Below are 24,255 nucleotides of genomic sequence, written 5' to 3' on the forward strand. Positions count from 1 at the left end.
ATGGTATCTGCACCCAAAGCTACATTTTCAACTGGTTTTGAATTTTCTGGGCATAGTTTCTCAGCCACCTCTAACAAACATGTATTTTGTGGACAAAAAGATTGCCGAGGGCCGGATGAAAAGACCTCGCGGGCCGCATCTGGCCCGCGGGTCGTAGTTTGGAGACCCTTAGTATAGTAAGTAAAGTAGAGTCCACCTGTTTCTGTGGCCTCGGCATTTGAAGCGATAGTGTGGTTGTTACTAAGCCCAGCCTTCTTTACTTTCCCTTACGTCAGGTACCCATCAGAGCTGGGTGAATTCAGTGACGTTCTACGGACTTGAGCCCGGATTCGAACTCGAGACCGTCGGGTTAGCAGTCGTATGCTCCACCATTCGACCATTCGTCCCCGTTTGTTGTAATATGCATATGTTTCGTTTGGAAGGACATAGTTTGCGAACCAGCACCATGTACCAGCCCACCCAATTATTTTACGAAAAACGACGTTGACCTTGAATGCTATTTGGAGGAGTCGGCTCATGCTCAATCAACCGTAAAAAAATATTGCATTCGAGTTTCAATCTTATTTTTAAAATTTAAAATAAAATAGCCCTTAAATAAAAATATAAAACGGAAACTCGTTTTTGAGTTCTTAAAACGTGTAATCTCGCCACCGGTAATTAGGTTAATCAAGCTCTAATTACGGTCTAATTAATTTTTTTCTCTGAGCCGCGAATTCTGAGCAAAACAGTAATTTTAGAAGTTGTGGACAGCTGGACATCAGATGACCAGTATAGTTACACATCTCTGTTCGGACACAATTAAAACTTCACCTAGTATAAACATCTGTATGGATGAGATACATGTAATGTCATACAATTTGCATCATCTCATTTGAAAATGTCTGCCTATTATCAGGAGCGTATCGCATTTCAGCGTCGGATATTCGTGTTCGGATTCAATTTAATTTAAATTTTTATAGACAAAAAAAGAGTGCCAACCAGTGCACATTGCTATCTCAACCTCTTCACACCCGCTAAAGCTATGCATGTTGTTTTAAATTATGAAATGTAGTTCCCCTGGTGAAATCAGTTATACATTTGCTCCTAATGTCTCTTTGTATGTCTACATCTGTGTTTGTGTACAATCAGTTTCGAGCGCACGGCGAGGCCATAAAACTAAACACACTGTGGCCGAGTGTGTGGTGTAGTTGACCTGGTTGATGACACGTTACACCTGTACGTCTACCTGTGACTGGCCAACAGTTGACCTACTTCAACCTGGAATTTGTGTTCGCTAATAGGCCTCACTCGTGTCACACCATTTTGTGTACAGGTGAAAAACTCAAATCATTTCCGTTACACGGTACCTGATGCGGAGATTATTCCACATTAAGTTGGTCATTGTAAACGCATCGAAATTGACTTGCAATTAATAATTTTATTCGGGTTGATTAGAGTGTTAGAACTAGGACTAATTAATGGTGATGAAGGCTAGGGTTGATTAAGTGTGTTGGAGCTACCGTTAAGCATGATAGGGCTAATGTTGATTAAGGGTGTTAAATGCTATAGATAATTTGGCTAATATGGTGTGTTAGGTCTAGGATTAATGCAGTATGTTTGTTATTTTTATTTAGGGTTGTATTTTGATTTAGGTTAGGCTTATTTGCTACAGGGTTGTCTACTTAGTGTTATATGTAGAGAAAAAAAATTGGAATAAATGTGCAGCTTTTTTTCTGTCTGACAAATGGGTATTGATGAAAGATGTAAGAACATAATTGATGTGGATCTAATTGATATGGATTAAATCGATATTGATTGATTGGATGCGGGTCAAGAATAAAGCTTTACGGTGTTGAGCTACAGTTGACCGAGTACTGAAACAATTGTGTTGACGTCTACCCAGTAACTACAGCCTGTCTTTCTCACCCTTCGCATCCACAAAACTACTTAACCAAACACTGTTCTTAAGCCTGATGGTCTCTTTTCTAACTCAGCAGAAACGAATACCCAGCATATTATTGCGGCGGTGCTCTAAGAAATCCTGCACCATGTACTTTTATCCTATTTATATTCTTGATAACTTCGTAATACACGAAAGACAGCCACAACATCCTACACCCCATCATCAACCACAGTGATCCACCACCCTCCCTTCGCCCTCGTTATTGTTACACGTGAATTTACCTGAGCGGTCCCTTATGCTTCGGGCACACTGGGATTAAGGGCTGGGTTAAAGAGGGGATGTCTACTAAGTAATCTTCAGTATTATGTAATCATTATGCATCATGCCCTCACTGCTCAGCTTACTTTCATAGATTTTCGGCATGTCGCGTGGTGCACATCCTCTCTTACACAAATAACTTCACACCTTAGGCTACTTTCATGCTACATTTCCATCGACTCACTGCTTCAGTAATTAACCATCCCACGTCCCACTACCCCCACACACCCCACACCCCCACACCCTCTCACACGCGATAAACAGTGTACGTCAACAGCAATCGGCCAGCTATAAAGGATATCTTGGTGCGTTCTCTCGGTGTTAAATAGACCCTCGATAAATCAATGGTCCCCCGTACGTCCGCTCGCATTCACATAAAAATCACGTGACACGTATATTCAATTACGTGAATCGATCACGTCAAACACGAGAATTTAATGCCCTGATTACGCTGGCCACCGCCGGCCGTTCAAGTCCAAGTTTAACGGATACCGTTTTGGTTTTACGGTCATTCGCACGTGTGTTTGCATTCATTGCGCAACCGAGATTTTTTTTTAACATTGTTAATGATGAATAAAGTTACTGGATCGATTCCAGCCTACACATGTCCTGTCTGAAACCTGAGATCCCCCGATTGACTCGAGTGTTACTAATTGCATTTTGTCCGGATAAACGTCAACATTTTTGAGGACTAAATCTACACCGCTATGTTGCTTGAAATACCTGATACAGTGGCGTAGGCAAGGGGGGGGGGGGGGTTAAGGGGGGTTGTAACTCCTCCTCATACATATATGATTTTATACATCTGGAAAATATTTGAACCCCTCCCATGACCAATTCCTGGCTACGCCACTGACCTGATATCTTGGTTATTATTTTATTCTCCAGGGGAGGGGGGGGGGTGGATTCTCACGTATTCTTAAATAAAATAACTTGGTCAAAATCACACATGATTTTTCGTTTCATTAGCTAAGGAATCGTGACCTTTGACCTGGGACATACTTGCATCGTGTGTCACGTGACACGGCTTACCTGTGTCGTGTACGGCAGCTTAAACCCAGGTTATTTAGGCTGAAGAGTTAACCGTTGTTTTTGGAAACGTGTCATCAGGTCCCAACAATGTCACGGAGTTGTGTCATAACCTTGTCGTCTAATGTCATCTATCAGGAGAGAAACACGAGTACTCGTATCTTTTAGCAGCCCGTGACAACTGACGGAAAATTTTACTAGTTTTAATGCTTGTTATCTAAACCTCTTTATATCATCATTGTGAGTTATCGTTCTTGGAAGAAACTTATTTTTTTGAACTTAATAACTAGAAAACAAAGGGTCATGAAAACATTTAATTTCTCTGGTTTTATTTAACTAGCCGTGTTGTCGATAAACTCAAGATGTAGGACAAAGCTCCCGGTAAAACAGAATCCGACATTGTTTTATCACGCCGGCGTCCGCGTTCAGTGACGGTTTGTTTTGGTGCGCACGGTGCCGAACATGTGTCCTTGCGTGTTTGTGTTAAAGGGGGCAACTGCGTTTTGTTTGGGTTTCGGAGGGTTCTAGAAAAAATAAGGATAGATATTTTATGTCTTTTTTGTGTGTGACAATTTGAAAGCCACGCTGGGGGGGGGGGGGGGGGGGGGGGAAATAGACGTCTGCTATCAACCTTGGGAGCCATCTGCTTTTTGCCGGTTATCTTTTCCCGCCTAAACGCGTCACGTGAGGCGTTAACGAGGCAGCAGGAGCAATATTTTGAATATACGTGCGCGCCAGGCTCGGTCTGTGCAGGGTGCTTTATGTTCATTTGACATAACCTTTATTGCACGGGTTCAAGAGGTCGTTAAAATTATACGTGACGGCTGGGTGTAGAGAGTGGACGTTGGGGAGGGAGAGGGCGTGTGGGGGGGGGGTTTGCGGGGTTGAATAGATTTATATTTTTTTTTTCTACAAAGTATTTTCTTTAAGTATTAGTTTTGTCTCGATGCTGTTGGTTAATTAAAGTTTTAAAATGTATTACATATGATACAGTTTTTAGAAATTTATATTGACTTCTGATTATCATACAGTATTATACTATTGGGCACAATGAAGATTGTTGTTAAAAGGCAACACCGAAATGCGCGCTTGTTATTCTGTATGTTAAATACGTATAAAATGTATTTATTAATGGGCTGTATTATGTCGCGTATCTTAAATTAGCGTGTGTTATGTGATGCTAATGACGATCGATAATTCCTTCCATTTAAAAATGTTTCACCTTTAAGACCAAATTAAAAAAAAAAAAACATACATTAATTGTCAAGATTGAAATAAATTAGTGAATAACCTTAATTGATACTTGTCTTTGCTAGTCATTAGCATGATGTCCATTGCTGGCTAGGTCCATTGCTGGCTTAATGGAGACGAAACCTTTGACAAACCAATGTAGAGTTCTAGACCTCTAAGAACTCAGATCTCTAGCTGATAAAGAAAAATACAAAAAAAAAACCACTCGTCTCTTCCTCGAGTCCTGTTTACCGTTGTTATTTATTTGTTGAGCTCTCGTGAAATAGCTGCACGCGCCACTCAGCACATGGTTGATACATCCATCACGGCTGTCGTTTCTCTATACCGGCACGTCACGGTGTTCTCGCGCGCTCACCACAATTTTAGCCCTCACATGTTGATCTAGCATCTTTCACGCCGCCCTGTTATGTGTGGATTCCAACACAGTATCTGATTTACACCCCCCCACACACAATATAAAATAATTAATAAAATAAATTAATTACACATTTCACATTCTATGACAGTCATATAAGAAGTGGGATTGGGGGAAAAAGTCGCCCAAAAAATGTCACGCCTTGTACGTACCCCCGAGAGCGCACGATTTTTAACTCAACTTCGGACCCTCGGACATGTGAAGCTGGTTTTCTGGGGGAATGCATTCCAACTCGAAGTGCTAAGTCCGAAATCAACAACTGCTGCCTTGCAGATGTTTTCGATTGAACAAAAGCTATGGAAACAAATCCAAAAAAGAACAGAGATAAATTTGTATTCAGCTTGCCATACGGTACATAACATATTTTTACGCCGTAATGAATTACGTTGGAGGAAACTCCCCTCCAATATTACAAGTTAGAACGAAGAAACCTAAAATTTTACCCATACCCCTTTATTATCTGTACATCATCATAACTATCCAAGACACTCCCTCACTCCACACTTTCAAAAATATTACCACAACTATGACGTAAATAGTGTTTTCACTATTCTTGCCACATACATGTTACTTAACATCCATTAACAGTTTTAACTCATTGAAATAAAATACCACGACAAGTTCATACATTGCTCTACCTACATCTGGTAATTTGATTACCAGAATCGTCAGTCGTGTAATTTGATTACCAGAATCGCCACTCGTGTAATCTAACATGCTGCGTAGAAACATTTTTTTTTATAGAACGCTCAACTCTAAAATATCTATCCAACATTTGGAATGCGATTTCAAGAAGTAGTTTCTGTGCAGTGAGAACTCAGGTAAAAAAACACAGGTGATGGTTCAGTGGCTTTTACCTTAAATCGGAACTAACATCCGTGTAGCATTTTAGATGTTCTGTTTAAACGTATTCATTTCTGGTCGAGGGCGGAAATTAATGCCGATATACATGTAGACAAGGGAGGTAGGAGAAGAGGGGGGATAGGTCAAAGATAGGCGATCTTGTGATGGAATGTTCGCTGTCTGTTCCAGATTCTTTGAACCGTGAAGCTGTCTCGGCGCGGATGGAATAACAGAACCACGAGTGGGTGGCGAATGTCTTCGTGTTCAGTCACAACTCGAGGGTTCGGTCGAACAAAAGAATTCCTGCCGAAATTTGTGGGGCTTGCTTTATTGTTATCTCAGAGTGTGTGGTCATTTGTAAAGGAAAGAATGGGGGGGGGGGGGGGGAAGATGGGCCCGTCGTCTTCACACGTGGAGTTTGTAACTGTTGACTCAGATGGCGCAACCGGCAGACGATTGGATGTTGACTCGTCAGCACGTGGTGAACGGGTCTTTGCTTCTTGTCATTGCAAGGCTACATACCACACAACATACAACACACTTCCATAACAAACACACACTCATACCAACCACACACACATACCAACCACACACATACAAACCACACATACATACACACATAAGACACTTCTGTGTATTACTTTCAGACAACCGACACATGTTCAGACCCACTACACGCATCAGTCACATCAGCGATACAACATATTCTCATACACAACAGTCTACATTTTCCAACACACGACACCATGGCTTTGCATAAAACGATAGCAGACAGATCGAAATTATTCAAAACTTGAAAGCTCCTGTTTCCTTAGCGACTATCTTTTTCTGCCTCACCCCCCTTAACCACCTACCCTACCCGTCAGCCTTATCTTAATCGTTATCTGATTAACTCGTTCAATATCGTATTTCTATCTTAGTCGAACATTGACCTTTGGATGTAAACTCTCCATCGCCGCAATGTACATTAAAATCTATAAATAGCTTAGTGTATGTTTGAAGAAAAGTGAGCTGCTTGTAGTCGATAAGTTGAATAAGGGTAAGATGGCTGACGTCACAAGGCAAATTGCTGACGTCAGGAGGCAAATGGTTGGTTGATGTCACGCAGCGAATGATGGCCGACGTTACACTACGATCGGCGTCTTTGACGTTAAATTATTTAAAGATGACGTACCTACTTTCTATAGTCTGTATCTCATACTCCTTTATTTTTCGTTTATCCCCATCCCCTAACTACTTCTTTCTCTCATCTGTTATACAATTGTAACAACGCAAGTGATTTTAGAATGTTGAAATTATTGAGAGAAAAAAAAGGCAACCTTTCTTTAATGTAAAATCAAGACTACCGTGTAATTCTGTAATTGCCTTGTCGTTTTGTTGTCAAATTAAGTTATGTTCATTCTATAATTGTCATACAATTTTTGTCATATTATCTTTGACATACTGTAATTGTCATACAATTTTATTTGCCAAAAAACTATTTGTCAGCATCTTCAAAACCTTATTTTCGATATTTTTACCTTAAGAAAAAAAAAGACGAAATCCGCACTTCGGATAATTAGAAATCGGCGGTTGACGGGAAATGACCGGGACTGCTTTGTTGTTACGTCAGATGTCTTGAAACAGCTGTTGTCATCCCGAACGTTCTGTTTGATCTCGTGACGTCGAGGGACAAAAAACCAACACGAGTCACGACACGACATCAGAGGCTTACCTCAAACAGCCACGACGTTTTTCTTGTCACCGTCTGTCACGGCTACGGGCATCACGTGACTACCCGAGACAGTTTTTTTTCCGAAGGGACCGTTAAGTAGGTTTTAATGATGGAAGGTGGCAGGATGGACGGGAATAGAAAACACGAGACTCTTTCTTCTAGGGTTAGGGTTTCGTTAGGGTTTTAGGTTTAAAACTATTTTTTTTACAAATTGTATACATAAACCAGTTGATGGAGTATGTTGTTGTTATGGCTATACAAATATCATCAGCTAAGCCGAGTTCAAGAATATTTTGTTGTAGTTTTATAATTGTCGATGTCATCGAACTTTTTTTTGAAAAGATGGACATAAAGGTAATGTTGGATCGATACCTGACGTAGATATTGATTTTTTTTTGTCGCTATATCCATAATTTGTCTGGGATACATTTTCTTACAGTTTTTTTTTTTACCTCTCGGATCAATAAGCATTAATCACGCCCTCTGCTGATCACTCGTTTCATCCTCGTGCATTGCGGCATCACACAGTTCATCATCTCTCAATGGCGAGGTCTCTACCCCAACCCGAATAGTTGATGACGGACGGGCAGGACGGGGTACGAGCTCTCGTGAGCAGGCTCGGAAGATAGAAACTCTCGAGTCGTTTTTCTTGATAAGTTCGGACTCACGAAAAAATTTTCATCATTGTTTATTACAATAAATATGTTACAACTAAATAAACATGCATAAATATCAGTGCTGCATTATATCTAAATAAAATTTTATTTTCTTCTTCTTAGTGTATATAATATTAAGCTTGTCGTTATAATTGTTTTCCTATTTTTCCTATTTTTATAATTTGATTGATTTTTATATAATTACATGTAAATTAAGCATACACTTTCTTCAGTTGTGTGGCTACTGAATATTGAAAAAATAAATAAAACAACAGATACGTTATCGCCATCTGTCGCTCTCGCAGAAGATGTGATTTGGTGCGCGCGTGTGTGTGTGGGGGGGGGGGGGTGATGGGGGGGGTGGGGCTTTCTTAAAAGACTCATTCAACAAATAGTTTGAAAAACGAAGCCCGACGTCTGTGTACCGAGGCTCAACGAGGACTTAGCCATGCAACGAGTGATTCGGGGTAGTGGTGGGTGAAGGGGAGCAAACCACAGCATGCACTCGGAAATTTCTCAGCATTTGCAAATCGATGTAGTCTTCCCGAAACTCTCATTCTTTCTTTCTCTCATTCTTTCGTTCGGTTGAAGATAAAAAAAAAAGGCAATTTTCCACCCTGACAAAGAGGCGCCCTTGAAACGGGAGTCCAAATGGCTTCCCACACACACACACACACATTCGTCCGTGTCACGTGACTTTGATTGACAAACGAGGAGACGTTTTTTAATAAATTGGAGGAGGAAATGTTTTGAGGAATTAATTTTTATCATTTTCTGCTTTATTTTTAACGTCTAGATATATATTTTTTTGCGGCACCTTAAAATTGAATCGTCGACGAAAATAATTCATTAAAGTGGGTTTCTATGGGATTGGTTTTTATGATTGAAAAAAAGAATCCAAGGTTCCACTTTCTTTACATGATTCATGATAATGTTAAAAGATTAGTGTTATATTGAAATAATGCAATTAGGTTTATATTATATATATATATATATATATATATATATATATATATATATATATATATATATATATAGTGCCTCGTTATAATGTCGTAGGGTATTTGTCCTATAGGCATTAGGCATATCGCAGGAATATTTCACGTGATTACAGTATCATATCATAGGGAAGCTATCTCGTAGTGTTATATGGGCTTTGCGTCATAATCATTGTTACAAGAGCATTGTGTACGGCATAGCAAATGGGAATTAAATACGGGCATTCTGCAGTGTATATTATCATTATGTGACTCGGGCCACATATTCCAACATATTTCTGCAGACAGTATGTAAAAGGGCGTTTTTAGTGTAAGTTCAATACATTATGTAAGTATAGATCTAGTACTTTCGGTAGTGTTACTGGGGGATTAGATTATCTGATGAGGGTTTAAATAATTGGAGAATTACCTAAGTGGCTTAAAGGGACCAACGCTATTGATGCCTAGATCTACGAGTGACCAAAATACTGTTCCCTAATCCAGATGTGCTAGTGACCAACACCCCTGATGCCTAGATCTACGAGTGACCAAAATACTGTTCTAGATAGCCAGATGTGCTAGTGACCAACACTCCTGATGCCTAGACTTAAGAGTGACCAAAATACTGTACCCTGTATCCAGATGTGCTAGTGACCAACACTCCTGATGCCTAGACTTACGAGTGACCAAAATACTGTTCCAGATAGCCAATGTGCTAGTGACCAACACTCCTGATGCCTAGATTTACGAGGGACCAACATACTGTTCCCTATATCCAGATGTGCTAGTGACCAACACTCCTGATGCCTATACTTAAGAGTGACCAAAATACTGTTCCAGATAGCCAATGTGCTAGTGACCAACACTCCTGATGCCTAGATTTACGAGGGACCAACATACTGTTCCCTATAGCCAGACGTGCTAGTGACCAACACTCCTGATGCCTAGATCTAAGAGTGACCAAAATACTGTTCCTATATCCAGATGTGCTAGTGACCAACGCCCCTGATGCCTAGATTTACGAGTGACCAAAATACTGTTCCCTGTATCCAGATATGCTAGTGACCAACACCCCTGATGCCTAGATCTAAGAGTGACCAAAATACTGTTCCTATATCCAGATGTGCTAGTGACCAACGCCCCTGATGCCTAGATTTACGAGTGACCAAAATACTGTTCCCTGTATCCAGATATGCTAGTGACCAACACCCCTGATGCCTAGATCTACGAGTGACCAAAATACTGTTCCTTGTGGACAGATGTGCTAGTGACCAACACTCCTGATGCCTAGATCTACGAGGGACCAACATACTCTTCACGGTGGCGAAACCTACTTGTTTCAGGTCGTAGTCTCCACCTACTCCCACCGCCCAGTAGCCCGAGATAATTGAAACTGCCGACATCAATTATTGAGCAATAAAAACCAAGAACTACCAGCGTATAAAGCCATCAACGGAAGAGATTCTCACATTGTTTTGTTTTTATAATCTCCAGTTTCTCAGTTTTCCGAGTTAAAAAAAAAGTGTAAAAATTGTTATGCTAACTATTTATTGTACGTGGTATCATTTCTGCCTAGTAGTTGGAAAAACCTTCTACAATTTAACTTCAAAGAATAAGACCAGAATTAAACCACAAATAATTAGACCTCTTGTATAACTTTTGAGAACCACTGCATCACGCAATGGTTTCCCCATGTTCGGGGGTGTTAATATTTAATGGTATCCACACACAGCCATCTTCAAATCTTATTACCACCAGAGGAGACGAGTTCCCTTTCCTGTATTGATTGAGGGTGTGCGTTTTGAGTATAAACAAGAAAGGTCTACTGTAATTCGTGACTTACAAACATGGAAATGTTCACTCCCCCCCCCTTCTTCTCATAGCTCTGACATTTAAACTTTAACTGCAAAAAAAAAAAAAAACGTCAATTTTATTTCAAACTAGTCTAGAATTTTCAAGTCTTAAAACAAACGAATAGTTATGAAATAAATGTGTCTGGGAAATAAGTTTCAATAGAATGTTTTTTTTTTGCCTTAAAATTTTTTTTTTTAATACAAGTAAACTTGTCAATGGCAGAAATTTTAAGCCCAGAAAGCTTTCAAATATCGAAATTTCTTTTTTACTTATTGTTTTTAACTCTCGCCAGCGTCCTCGGGAAATGCCAGGGTGAACTCTTCAAAATTGTAAAAATAAAATTTGATATATGGGGCATTCTGATGATTTAAGATAAACCTAGATTTAATAACGATTTCTCTATAAGGTCAAAGGGCGTGGCTAGCAATGACAGGGAGATAATCAACACCGGTTTTTTAAATGTAGGAATCGGCCTAGGCGTCCCCGCTAGCAGGGTGCCTCCAGCCGATATAAATAAACGAAAATAAAATAATAATGTTTTTTCTTCTTCTGCTCGTTGATTATTTTTTAGCTGTGTGATTATGTTATGCCATGCTTTCACCCTAGAACTTGAGAGCACAATAAAAAATGCAATTCGTTAATATTATGTGGCCGGAAATACATACAACATATATATTACGGTAACGTATATGATGTTTAGGAACACAACAACACGTTGTGGGTAACATGTTGGATGCTGGTGATGTGTGTTCTGGTCTAGTCATCGAAGGTCTTATGTTAAGCGAAGTAGATATCGTTGAGTTTTGCATTGTCACCATCACGATTCTGACCACAAATATCACCACATCATAATCAACATAATAACATCACCAGTTTCCATAATCGACGTCAACGTCATCATTGTCACCGTCACCAACACGTTCATCACGATTATCATCACCACCATTATCACGAGCATCACCAGTGCGATTATATCATCTCCTAAAAATACCATGGACCCGAACCCCAACCCTCAAACGGACTCACGTTTAGACCCTTTTTTGTCATCCTTTCTCGATTCCAGTCTCTCACTATTTTATCCATTATCGAAAACCAGGCGAAGGGAGATTTCGCTCTGACCGAGGGTATGACATAATGTCAATTCTGCAAGTCAAAAAATAAATTTCGCCAGTTTTCGTGTAATAATTACGTAAACCCATCACTCTTGCCAACATTACCCACACGCTGTTAGTATAATCTGCCAACGAGGAAGTATTATTTTTTAATATTATCTTACACATTTAACAAAGTTTAAAATAATCGCTTTAGATTTTATCAAGTATAGTCAAATAAACAGAAGTGTTCCTGCAAGTGTTTGGAATAACGTATACATTTACACTCTGACGCCACCCATGCGTCATAGCTCGCGCTTAGTTACGCCCCTCGGAGTTTCCTCGTGCATCTCCTATGCAATAATTACGCTGCATTTCGTTTTTCTATCCCTAAAATAACACGTATTTAAATAACATGTTCTTCTCGGTTTTTTAAACAACAAAAAATGTAGGAAATAACTGTTGGGTTTCGCGTGTCTTTAAAATACATGCATTTTAAATTGTAAATAATTGATCGTTGATCTCTTTGGAAATTTCACATTTCTCAGGAGTTTCTTCTTTTTTTATATGAAACATGAGAACATGTTATGTTAAGATATATATATATATATATATATATATATATATATATATATATATATATATATATATATATATAATGTGTGCGTGTGCTTGTGTGTGTTGTAAATGGAAGCCATAACAATAGGCTTAACCACAAAATGGCTTTATAAATATTGATAAAGACATAGACAAAAATATTGCTTGACCACATTAAATCTTTAAGCTAAAAAATGTAGGCATAATTACCCATTGATTAAAAGTTTTACATGGCCACCGAGCTGTTTTTGTGTTAGCCTCACTTTAAAAATACGAGGGTTAATTTTTTTACGAGTGCTTCAAATTCTAGAAGGGAGTTGGGGCAAGTGTTAAAAAAATGTCGCCTCCAGCTAGACCAGGGGTCTCCAAACTTTTCAGTCCGCGGGCCGGATTAACTATCAAATTTCAGTTCGGGGGCCAGTTTCTTCCAGGCATGTCTTTGATTTTTCTGGGCAAAGTCCCTCAGCCATCACCAACAAACGATTTTTCCTTGGACAAAAAGATCTCCGCGGGCCGGATGAGAGGACTTCGCGGGCCGCATCCGGCCCGCGGGCCGTAGTTTGGAGACCCCTGAGCTAGACCAATTTAATGCACAAATATCGGTTTCAGGTTTCCTGTCGCCTTGTGGGAAGGGGGGTTGGAGTGGTGGGTGGGTGGGTAGTGCGAGTGAAGGGTTGTGGGTAGGTTGTTATATTGTTGCGTAGTTGAAGTGGAATGGGTGGGTAGTTGAAGTGTGTGGGGGTGGTAGATGAAGTATTGAGGTGGGTAAATGAAATGGTGGTTGGGTGATGTAAATGATCGGTGGCTAGTATGAGTGGTGGGTGGGCTGGTAATTGAAACAGTGGGTAGTGTGTAGGTACTAGATAGATAGGTGAAGAGGCGGTCTATGCACGTAATTTAAACTACACGAAACGATATTTATCCTCGGTGTCTCTTGTCAAATTAATACGTGTCTCTTTTTACGTATTATACATACTTGTATCTTGTTTAAAGTCTAGTAAGTACATTTGTGTTAATTGATTTTTCTTAAGTTCACTTTTCCTTCACTGAAATAGCCTCCAGCTATATTAACCTTACAAATCGATGTTGTCTCGGTGGTGTGTAGAGCGTTTTAAAACTATCGATGTCACCACCTCAGTGATGTACAACCATTTATAAAACTCCCCCACCCCGCCCCAATGCTCTACATTTGAATATTTTCTTTCATCTGCTGCTAGTACTCCAAGTTATCATTAACCTCTCAATACTATCGTCACACGCGACAGCTGCCTCTGTGAGTGATCGATAAGGATTTAGATACGAGCATGGGTTAAGTAACATGTTTTGTTCCCGGTAAAAAAACTATCTTACTTCATAAATTGTTTATAAGTGGTGTTTATATTGAACCAATAGTCTGTGTACACAGTATTGATGCACATTGCCCTGAATAAAAGGGCTTGTGCATGTTGTTTATACAGTATGTGTGTACTGGGTCAGTTAATCAAGATACACTGAGCATTAAATGCATTGCGTTAACTATTGTAATAGTCATAACTGTGGTTTAAAAACAAAGAATGTGGATGATAAGCGAGTTGAAACAAGGGAGGAATAAAAAAAAAATTCGATTACTTATATTTTTCTCTTCTGAAAGTCCTTTTGGCCATGTAAATTTAAGTCACAACTCTTTGACATATTTAACATTATTCTTAAGTTTAATGACGAGTGATTTGGTCATCAAAACGTGAACCTTATCGCGAGGGTAGATTAAAGCTGAAAGGCAGCAAATATTTGTTTAAAAAAGTAAATATTACACTTTAATGAAAATATATTTGGTTATCAGGGTTTATGTAAACAAAAGAAAATGGTAATTTATATTCATTTGAGCGTAGATCGATTTGGTGGCAGGGGCGTTTTATGTTATAAAGGAATTGTATTAGAGTCGTTTGTCAAAGTCAGACTAACCAATGACTGAGCAGCGCGTGCATTACACTCGGCCAATCGTTCACTGGCAATAGAGGCGTTGTTATTGGGGGGTGTCGAGTGGTGTAGGTTTTCCGTGGTCAATCCATCTGTCTTTTTGTTGGCCCTGAGCTTTCCTTTGTTATGGGCTTCTGTTCTTCCTTTTTTAGGGAATAAATTGGGGTGACAAGTAGGGGTGTGGAGTACACATGTGTGGCTGTGGGGTACACGTGTGGTTGTGTCTGGGCTGTGTGTGTGTAGTTTGAGGCTAGGGGGGCTGCTGAAATGTGATTTGTGTGTTTTGTAACCGGTATGTAAGTGTGGGAGATGGTGGTTGAATTTAAGTTTGGGAGGGGGTAGGGTACGTTTTTTGGTTCTAGTCGGGATATCATTGTGTGGTTGTCGGGGCGTGGGTAGGTGTGTAATCGAAAGGAACTGACTTGCGTTTGTGGTTGTAGACAGGGAAGAGGCGGAAGGGTGGGATAGTGTTAAAATTCCACTGAAATAGAGACTTATTGTTCAGAAGTTCCAACTTTTCTATCCCTTAATAACTAAATTGATGAGGCTCCCGCCCACCGGATTAAGTCAAAAGCCTGTAATTATTCGCCTCGTAAGCCAATGATAATTAGTCCTTGGCGTTTCAGAACAAATAAACTAATTACCCAAGTTTTCAAAGCGTAATCCGAACTTTTAACCCCAAAAAATGTTGCGTAGTTACTGTGTTACTGGCAAATACATGGTCCCATGGGGGAGGGGCGGGGATAATGAAAGTAGCAATTACATCGTCTCTAATTATCGTCTCTTAAAATATTCATTAAATTTAATGGTGTGGTGAGTACAAGACCATTGTTGTTAACTGTAATAAATTTTTTTTTAACTTCACAAAGACAGTTTGTTTTTGGCTGATTAATATCCATCTAATTCACCCCCCCCCCCACCACCACCCTGACCATTAATTTTTAAACATTTAATTAAAAACCTAATATATGGATTTAGTCGCTGTTTCCAGCATTGTTACATTTCTGTGTTCTGGACAATTGGACAAATGGGGCTGCAATTTTATTTTATTGGAAACTCGGCGCCCCCAAACCGCGCCACTCGACTTAGTCTCGTAATATAAGTAGTTTTTCTTCTTGAGTACAAAAATACTTCTTGTTGCTGTCCCATTTATTCTTATTTCAAGAATTGTCAATTTAGCTTGTAGATCAAGTCAGTTTTGGTCACTAGGGACGTGATACTATTTTTTGGAGGTGGGGGGCTGGGGGGTGTCTTTGGGATACTTTTTTCTAGTATATTTAATAGGTTACCTTTTCTGTGATGTATGTCCATAATTATTGTGCCAGTAAGATAATTTTTGAAAATTTTGGTTACGAGATAAAAAAATTTTATTGCGGGTACTTTTTCCGTTTTTCTGGGATGCTTTGTGTTAAAGCTTTTCGACAAGAACTCAGAATCACACGAGTAGTTTAAGGGTGCAAGTTTCGCGGATATGTTTTTCCTTTGCTTGGAAATAAACCTTCACAAACATCATCACGCTAGAGATGTGAATGTGTGTGTGGCGCCCCCTGTGTGTGTGTGTGTGGCGCCCCCTGTGTGTGTGCGGCGCCCCCTGTGTGTGTGTATGTGGCGCCCCCTGTGTCTGTGCACTGTCACGGACATCATGGCCCCTGCGTGATGGCCACTCTGGGCCGCTGCCGCTCCCGAATGACCAGCAAAACGTGTCCGATTCCCTACATTACACGTACGTTAATTTGGCACCGCCGAGCGAGACCACTCGCGGCCCTCTGGCTCCTCTCGGTTGTCTCGCATGGTTATGAGAGCCACACGAGAAGGCCCAGCTGGGAGAATCCTTCAACTTTTTTTTCCTGCTTTTATTTCCATCTTTCCTGCCCGCGCTTCACTCCCCCTTACAGGAAACTGATCCTTAAGGGTCATTACTCAGAACATGTAGTCAGGGCAAATAAGGAAATTGTAAACTCTGTGAGAATTCTAATGGTCATCCCTGGTCAGTTACTAGATAACTTGTGGTCAATTCTCGTTTCTTGAATTATCGTCTGTAAATAATTCGTCTAAATCCGATTACTGTAATTCTACTTCGCTGGAATTTAAATTATGCTGGACGCATGGTAAAGATGCTGTTACCGTAAAACGTCGAGGAATTTTAGTTGTTTATAAAAAAGACTTGTTGAAAAACGTAAAGTTTATGTTAACCCTTTCCTCGCTACAAGCGCTTCATCGCCACGCATCTCGACATAACATTGGCTTTTTAAAAGTTTATTTCATTGCTAGAACTAGCACTAGTAAAATAAACCTACGTTAGCTTGATGATCATTTGTTTATGATTTTAAAAAATGGATTTAAGGATTACTGAATAGTTTTTAGTGTTTGGTTAAAATATTTTAGCTCATTTTCCGTTTCTATAATGTTTCCCTGTCATTAACTTATTTTAATTTTATTTTTACTTAAAGGTGTAGTAATTACTGATACATTTTTAAACCACTTCCATTTTCTTTTTTCAGAACTGATCGGAAATAAAAAACTGAACATCAACTATCAAGATGGAGACGGGTGAGTTTAAATCAGTTATCTTCCCTTATTTGTTGTTGTCTTCTCTTGTTAGTTATGTTTTCAACCCTTGGCGTTATGTTTTCTTGTTAGCCGTTTCTCTGTTTTGTGTAGCGCTCGATGACCAGATGAGATAATTCTTTGATTCATTGGTGATTCGCTAAAAACCAAAACGATTTATTGGTGATTCGCTAAAAACCAAAACGATTTATTGGTGATTCGCTAATAACCAAAACGTCATTTTAACAAAAAAAAATTACCTTCTGAGAATGGGTGTCTCTCGCTAGCTCAAGAATGGGATACAGTATGCTGACGTAACATATTGAGAACTACATTCATCTTTTGCACTTCATGTCAAATAACCTTTTTTTTCACTTCATCTCTTCAACATCAGATACCAATATCCGACCCCTGCAGATAGCCTACCTATGACCCCAACTCCGATCCCATATCTACCTACGACCTTAAACCCCAGCTCCTAACTGCGACCTAAACTTCGATCCCGTCATTTATACGACCCTAAACTCCGACTTAAGCTCTGAACTGCGACCTCATATTCCGACCACGGATCTTATTTTCGACCCCAACTCTTGCACATACAGATAATTTTTAAAAATAGGACCTTATTACAATGATGTATTGATTTTTAGCATTTTTTTTCAAAAATACCCCCCCCCCCCCCCCAACACACACTAGGTTACCTATTGCTCTCACCTGTTGTAACAATAACGAATGCCTGGTTACCTATGTGATTATACCTGTGATGATTATATTTTTTTGCAAGTTTGGGGAATGTGGTTCTAAAGGTATCGTATTTTTAGAGTTTAAATTTGATGCTCAGGTGCACACGTCCAACATCATTCATTATTTTTACCTGTTTTTTTTTTACCTGTGCAGTATTTTACCTGTTCAGTCTGTTAACCTGTCTCGTTGTCAAGCAGTTTAAAATAAAAATAAAAAAAATTCCCACACGAGTGACAAGACGATGGGATACAGATGTTGACAGTTGGTGGACGAGACTTGACGAGGTACACTCGGCATGAGTCACCTTCCGGTCTGATCTTGCGCATGACAGGGGCGTGTAACTCTACTCGACTGGGGGGAAACATTAAATTGGCCATATTTCACGTAATTACACGATCTCTCTCAGATATCGAATTCCAATCCTTGCAAAAATTTTGTTCCTTTTATTGCTGGTGGTTATGTTAAAATCTTTATTTAACGGCAATTCTACGCAGGTCAATATGTTTTTTCTGTGAGGATGGTGTTGACTAAAGCAATGGATTGTGGGGGTCAGTTTACCTCGCTTCTGGCTTCGACCTGCATTCGTGCCTTCGTGTATTGATTCAAACATTACGCTTTTGTTGGATGTTGATCTAAGCATTATGTTTTTGTTGGATGTTGAGTTGTTACAAAGTGAGTCATTGGAGCTGGCTACAGGGTTATATGGGTGGGGGTTTAGTTTTATTTAGGTGGTTGGGATGACGACTGGTTGGTTGTGGTTGGAGATTGAACTGTAGGTGACCCGTGATGAGTGGACCGATGAGTTCTGGGTGACCAATAGATTGTAGTTGACCAGTGGTGGATGGACTCATGGATTGTGGGTGTCCAGTGGTTGTTGGACCAATGGATTGTAGTTGACCAGTGGTGGATGGGATAATGGATTGTGGGTGTCCAGTGGTTGTTGGACCAATAGATTGTAGTTGACCAGTGTTGGATGGACTAATGGATTGTAGTTGATCAGTGGTGGATGTACTAATAGATTGTAGGTGTCCAGTGGTTGTTGGACCAATGGATTGTAGGTGTCCAGTGGTTGTTGGACCAGTGGATTGTAGGTGACCCTAAGGCTTGTCGTTGGGTAGGGACTGAGTCCACGAGTGACCACTGGATTTTAGTTGACCAACCAAATTGTTATTAACCAATGTCTTTTGGTTGTCCCATGGTTTATGTTTGACCACTGATTTGTAGTTGACCAATGGCTTATGGTCGACAAACGACTTGAATTATACTAATGGCCTTTAGTTGGACAGTCTGCTTTGATTAGCAAAAAACGGCATTGGATTAAAACAACAATTGCGACCAACCATAACTCTCCACAACAGGAAGTGGGTGAGATTTGTCTCCCCTTATATTTCTCCCAGTCGATCACAACAACATCTGGAACTAAAAATAACATTCAAACGTCGCCATTTTGACCCTGCGCGCAAAGCACGTGACTCCCCTCGCCCTTTAAAACATAAAAACCGTGAGAACTTACAAGTAGTTAATTAATCGTGTAATCAGGCTAATTAATTGCGCTTTATTGTGTGAACCTATTGAGTGCAACCCTGTCAGAATATTCATCACCCCTCCTCTCCCTCCCTTCCAGTTAACCGTAAGCGCAGAATATTTTTTTATGGTTTGAATGAAGCTCCATGCGTGCATGTTTACATAACCTGGCCATTGCCTTACAGATGTTGTGATGATATGACTGACATGCAGCGGTTAATGACCTGGGTGTTTCTCACACATAACACCTGGGGCTAACTTTGGAACATTTTTTTTACCAAGTCTTTTTTAACGTGAAATAGAAACTTTACATAATATGCGCAAGTCGATTTTTTATCGTATTTTAATATAATAAATATTACATTTTGCAGTGACAGTGTAGTCAATAATATATTGAAAATAATATAAGTCGAAAATATAATGAAATCTAAATGTGTTAGATAAAAAAAAAAATAATTCTTGATCATTTCAACATATTATTGTAAAAAAAAAGAAATTTAAATTAAATATTCTTGTTTCAATGTAGGTCTACTCGATCATTGAATGTATTTTTTTTAAAGTCTCAATCTATGATGTAATCGATAATTTAGGATAAAAGAATCGTAGATCTACTTACTGGGTCAAATATGCATGCTGTTCTTCATGCAAATGAGTGCTTTCTGATTAGTAATCAAGCGCTAATTGTTGGTCGTTAACAACCGATGCCGATAATTATTCATTAACCAAAGGTTCAAGATAATTAAATAAAGGTATGTAGGACGTCAACTGGGGGGGGGGGGGGGGAGGGGGGGGGGGTTCTACGACGCCATCTGATGACGCAAAAGGCTCATGATTTACAACGCCAGCTTCACTTACTATACTAGTTGTAGCCCGGATGTAGACACGGGCTTATTAAAAGCGTATCGCAAACATGTTTACCTAGAGATAGGAGATATCGGGTTTGTCTAAATACAGAAAACAATTTTGCCAAAAGATAGACATTAGTGCATTAAAAAAGTGAATAACTTGTCGGCTCGAAGAAAAATAATATGTACAAACGTTTTTTTCTCTCTCAATTTTCAACTTTTAAAAATTTGCTTTTGTAATTCTAATGAAGAAATATTGAAGATATTATACAAAAAAAAAAAAAATAGAATTAATCAACTGGTGATGCACTCGCCTTACCAACATATTGGGTGTTAGAGACTTTAAAAAAAATGCTGCATACTTTTTAACGTCTTGGTAAGTTATCTTATGCTATAAGTTATCTGACTGACCTAGAGGTTGCCTTTTGGAAGTTGTACCTAGGGAGAACTCACCTGTGGGTCAAGGATGGTCTATAGCACAATGCGAATCTTGTAAGGTCTCAGCTCTACTATACCTGAACTTACGTGAATCGTTGGTTCAAAGTTGTACCTGGGTGGACTTCATTAATTAAAAGATAATTAATTAAGCCCTCCAGGAAGTCTATGAATATATTCTACATATTTGACAGGGGGATTTTTTTAAAAGTGATGTATCACGCCCCTCCCCCTTATTTTAACCTGCTTGTGTACCACGTGACCTTACAGCTGTGTTAAAGGGGAATGTGTGGGTTTTCCCCCTTAGTCACGACCAGACCGAACTTCAGCTGACAGATCAGATCTCACCTTTATAACCGTCTGAGTAGAAAATCACAGGTGTCATGGGAGTTGTACGACATATTTTAATCAACAAGCTAAATATTTGGTAATGTGCAACTTGAATATTTTAGCATCATTGGGTCATTTACAAGTTAAATCACAGGTGTCATGAGTTGTACGTCATATTTTAATCTACAAACTAAGTATTTGGCAATGTACAACTTGAATACTTCAGCATCATTGGGTCATTTAAAACTGAAATATTTTCTTAATTAAATATGTTGTGCGTCATAATATCTGGTTTAATGAAGATGTACAGCTGGGCTAGTGAATTATTATAAAGTTTTGCGGTCTCTACAAACAGATTGTTGGGGCGCCATGTGATAATTGTTGTTGGGCCGCCACGTGAACGTTTTTGGGTCGCCACATGAGAGTTGTTGTTGGGGCGCCACATGAGAGTTGTTGTTGGGGCGCCGCGTGAGAATTGTTGTTGTAGTGCCTCTTAAGGACACCATTTGAAGATTGCGGAGACACTCCTATAGGGCGAAACACTAGGATGTAGGCCCCAATACGGTTTTAGAAATCAATTTCTTCTAATTAAAAAAAAAACACACCTCAAAATGTATATCTGAATTCTCATTAAAAAAATATATATAAAATATTAAATTAAAATTTTCTTAAATTAATGGATGTAAAAAAATGCTACTCCTTTTTTCCCCTCGAAAATTAATTCTTTCATAAATTTTAATTTCCTAACTCGCTTAACTCCTAAACGATGCCAAAACAACATAAAAACATTAACCTTATAAATATAGCGACTAAGTAATTTTCATATTTATCACAATCTTGTCAAATATTTTCAAAATACGTTAATAAAAAAAAAAATTTAAAAATAATAATATGAAAATAGATTATTAATTAACAAGAAAAAATTTTGTTCCAAATGTATCTCTGCCGACCAACCTTTGTAAAATTGCAACAGAAGCGAAGGTGCGTGTTTATACGTTGATCGCTGTGCAGATGTTCGGGGTTTTAACTTTTTGTGAGTTCATAAATTTATGGCATGGATTTATCTTGAGTAAAATAAGAAAAAATTAAATAATATCCTTGTTTCGTTTTCGTTTTCCGGTAAATGTTTTGTACTTGTCAGCGTCTCAAGTTTCTGTGCTTGGTTTATGTATACAGCTGCTGCATCCTGTACCATGTACATACATATGTGTGTTTTTTTTTTTAATTTTCGTTTTTAAATGTATGATTACATTTAAACAGCATTAAGCAAAACTAAAAATGAAGAATTTCCGTTTCCTTACTCTAGCTATCCAGTAACCTATGGTGGGGTAGATGACACCAGTATTATCAAACAGTTAGCCGGACTGTCCCACTCTTCCTCTTTTTTCCACCTTGTTCTATTCTAAAAAAAGTTTAAGTAATTAAAAATTGATTAAAAATCATGTCTATATCTCGAGTTGCCCTCCCCCGTAGTTTTATATAAGTATATTCGAGAAAGTTTAGGGGAGATCACTCCCGCTTTTAAAAAATTGTTGTTATTGTGTATTGACACGTCTATGGTATAAGTATAGAGTATAGACATATTAGACGGCCATCGGGATGGACGAATCCGGAGATCACCTATATGGGTGAATAAGAAAGTCACATGTATGCGGTACTCATATAGTCAACTGAACTGTTTGTGGTCCACTAGTGGTCATCTCCAGCTGGTCCACATGCGGTCTTCTCGACCACCGTTGGTCATCTGGTCCAACCTGTAGTGACCATTTACAAGACAACCTTTTTTTTTTACATCACAAATTCGCTCTTTTGGCCTTAGCCGTGTAAAAATTCCTGGCCAAGACCAAGTGTACGGCTGGTGGCGCCGTAAAATCTGGCAGCTACTTAGGAAGTCGGCCATTTTAGTAGATTTACAGCCAAGGGGAATGGTCGAGTATAGCATACCCCAGGAGAGTTACCGTTCTTATATTCTTTATTGAGATTGCATGTCACACAAAAAGTTTACATGGTCAGATTAATCAGCCGTGTTATTTACTCAGATACGGGGTTCAGACATGGAGTTAAGGCATGGGGTTTGGATTGGAGGTTTAGATGTGGTGTTAAGACGTGTTATTGGGATTTTTTTTCGTAGACTTAAGACATGGGGTTCGGATTAGACATGGAGTTAAGACGGGGTTTGGATACGGGATAAGAGGTTCAGACACCTTGTTCTTTTATTGCGTTGAGATATTGGGTTCATATATGGGGTTCAGACACGAGGTTCAAATAAAGTATCCTGTCACGGGGTTCATACACGGAATTTAGGTATGGAGGACATAATCCGAGTTTTTTTTTATTGTGCTCATATACGTGACTTATGGGCTTGGACTAGCATTGCAGCAGAATTATAACGGTATGGCTGGGCGATAAGTAACGAAGTGCTATATCTTCTGTGTACCGAATATTTAATCACATCGCCCCCCCCCCCCTTCTTCTGTATTTCTTGGCCTAATTTCTGCGGCCCGTTATACGAAACACACCAAGCCGACCGGCGCTGGACATACCCCATTGACCCACTGATACACAAACCCCGAGTGGTCAACTTCTCTTGCGTCTCTCATTCTTCCGTCCACCGACCTCAAACACGGGCACGAGGAAATGAAATCAAATGGCACGGACTCCCACGGGGCGAGGGCCTTATCTCGTGCACAACGGTCGAACGTGACGTCACGTCGTGCAAATGGTCAGATTGTCGTTCGTTAGAGTAAAACCCTGTAACCCCCCCCCCCCCTCCCCCACACATCTCTTAGAGACCACGGGAGATAACTGAATGGTTGCTACGGGCAACCCCCAAAGCGTCGTTGTTGGTGGTGGTGTGTGTGTAAAGATAAGATACGAACACACTTTAAAAAAACATCTGCAATTGTGCTTAAAGATTTGGAGGTGTAACACAACAACCCCCAGTTCACCACGCCCCCACCCCCACGCGCCCTTCCCCACGCTCCGCCTTCTTTGCCTGCTAGTTTTCTGCTAACGAATAAAAATAATAATAATAAGCATGCGCCATATCATGAGTAATTTGGCTAGTTATTAGATACGAGTTACCGTTCCTGAGCCTGTAATCAAAAGCTATTTTAAAGTCTGCGGTATCATGAGGTTGTCTCTGAAGGCTTGAGATAATGTGATTTTATACATATCTGTGTGGTACACATACATACAAGTAACCCTGTGATACACATTCATACAAGCAGCCCTACATTTGCAAACG

The 24,255-nt window shown here is 39.5% G+C and overlaps 1 protein-coding gene across 1 annotated transcript in view; it reads left to right on the forward strand.

The window, feature by feature from the left end:
- LOC131950075 (uncharacterized) overlaps positions 1 to 24,255 on the forward strand; it is a 178,245-nt gene that overhangs the window by 25,305 nt on the left and 128,685 nt on the right. Inside the window, exon 2 of the mRNA XM_059312111.1 lies at positions 17,085 to 17,133. Within this exon, the coding sequence (XP_059168094.1) occupies positions 17,085 to 17,133 (49 nt within the window). The remainder of the gene's footprint in view (positions 1 to 17,084; positions 17,134 to 24,255) is intronic.

The sequence above is a fragment of the Physella acuta genome, unplaced genomic scaffold, assembly GCF_028476545.2.
Source record: "Physella acuta isolate Inbredline_101_S28 unplaced genomic scaffold, ASM2847654v3 ptg000733l, whole genome shotgun sequence".
Taxonomy (NCBI): Eukaryota; Metazoa; Mollusca; class Gastropoda; family Physidae; genus Physella; species Physella acuta.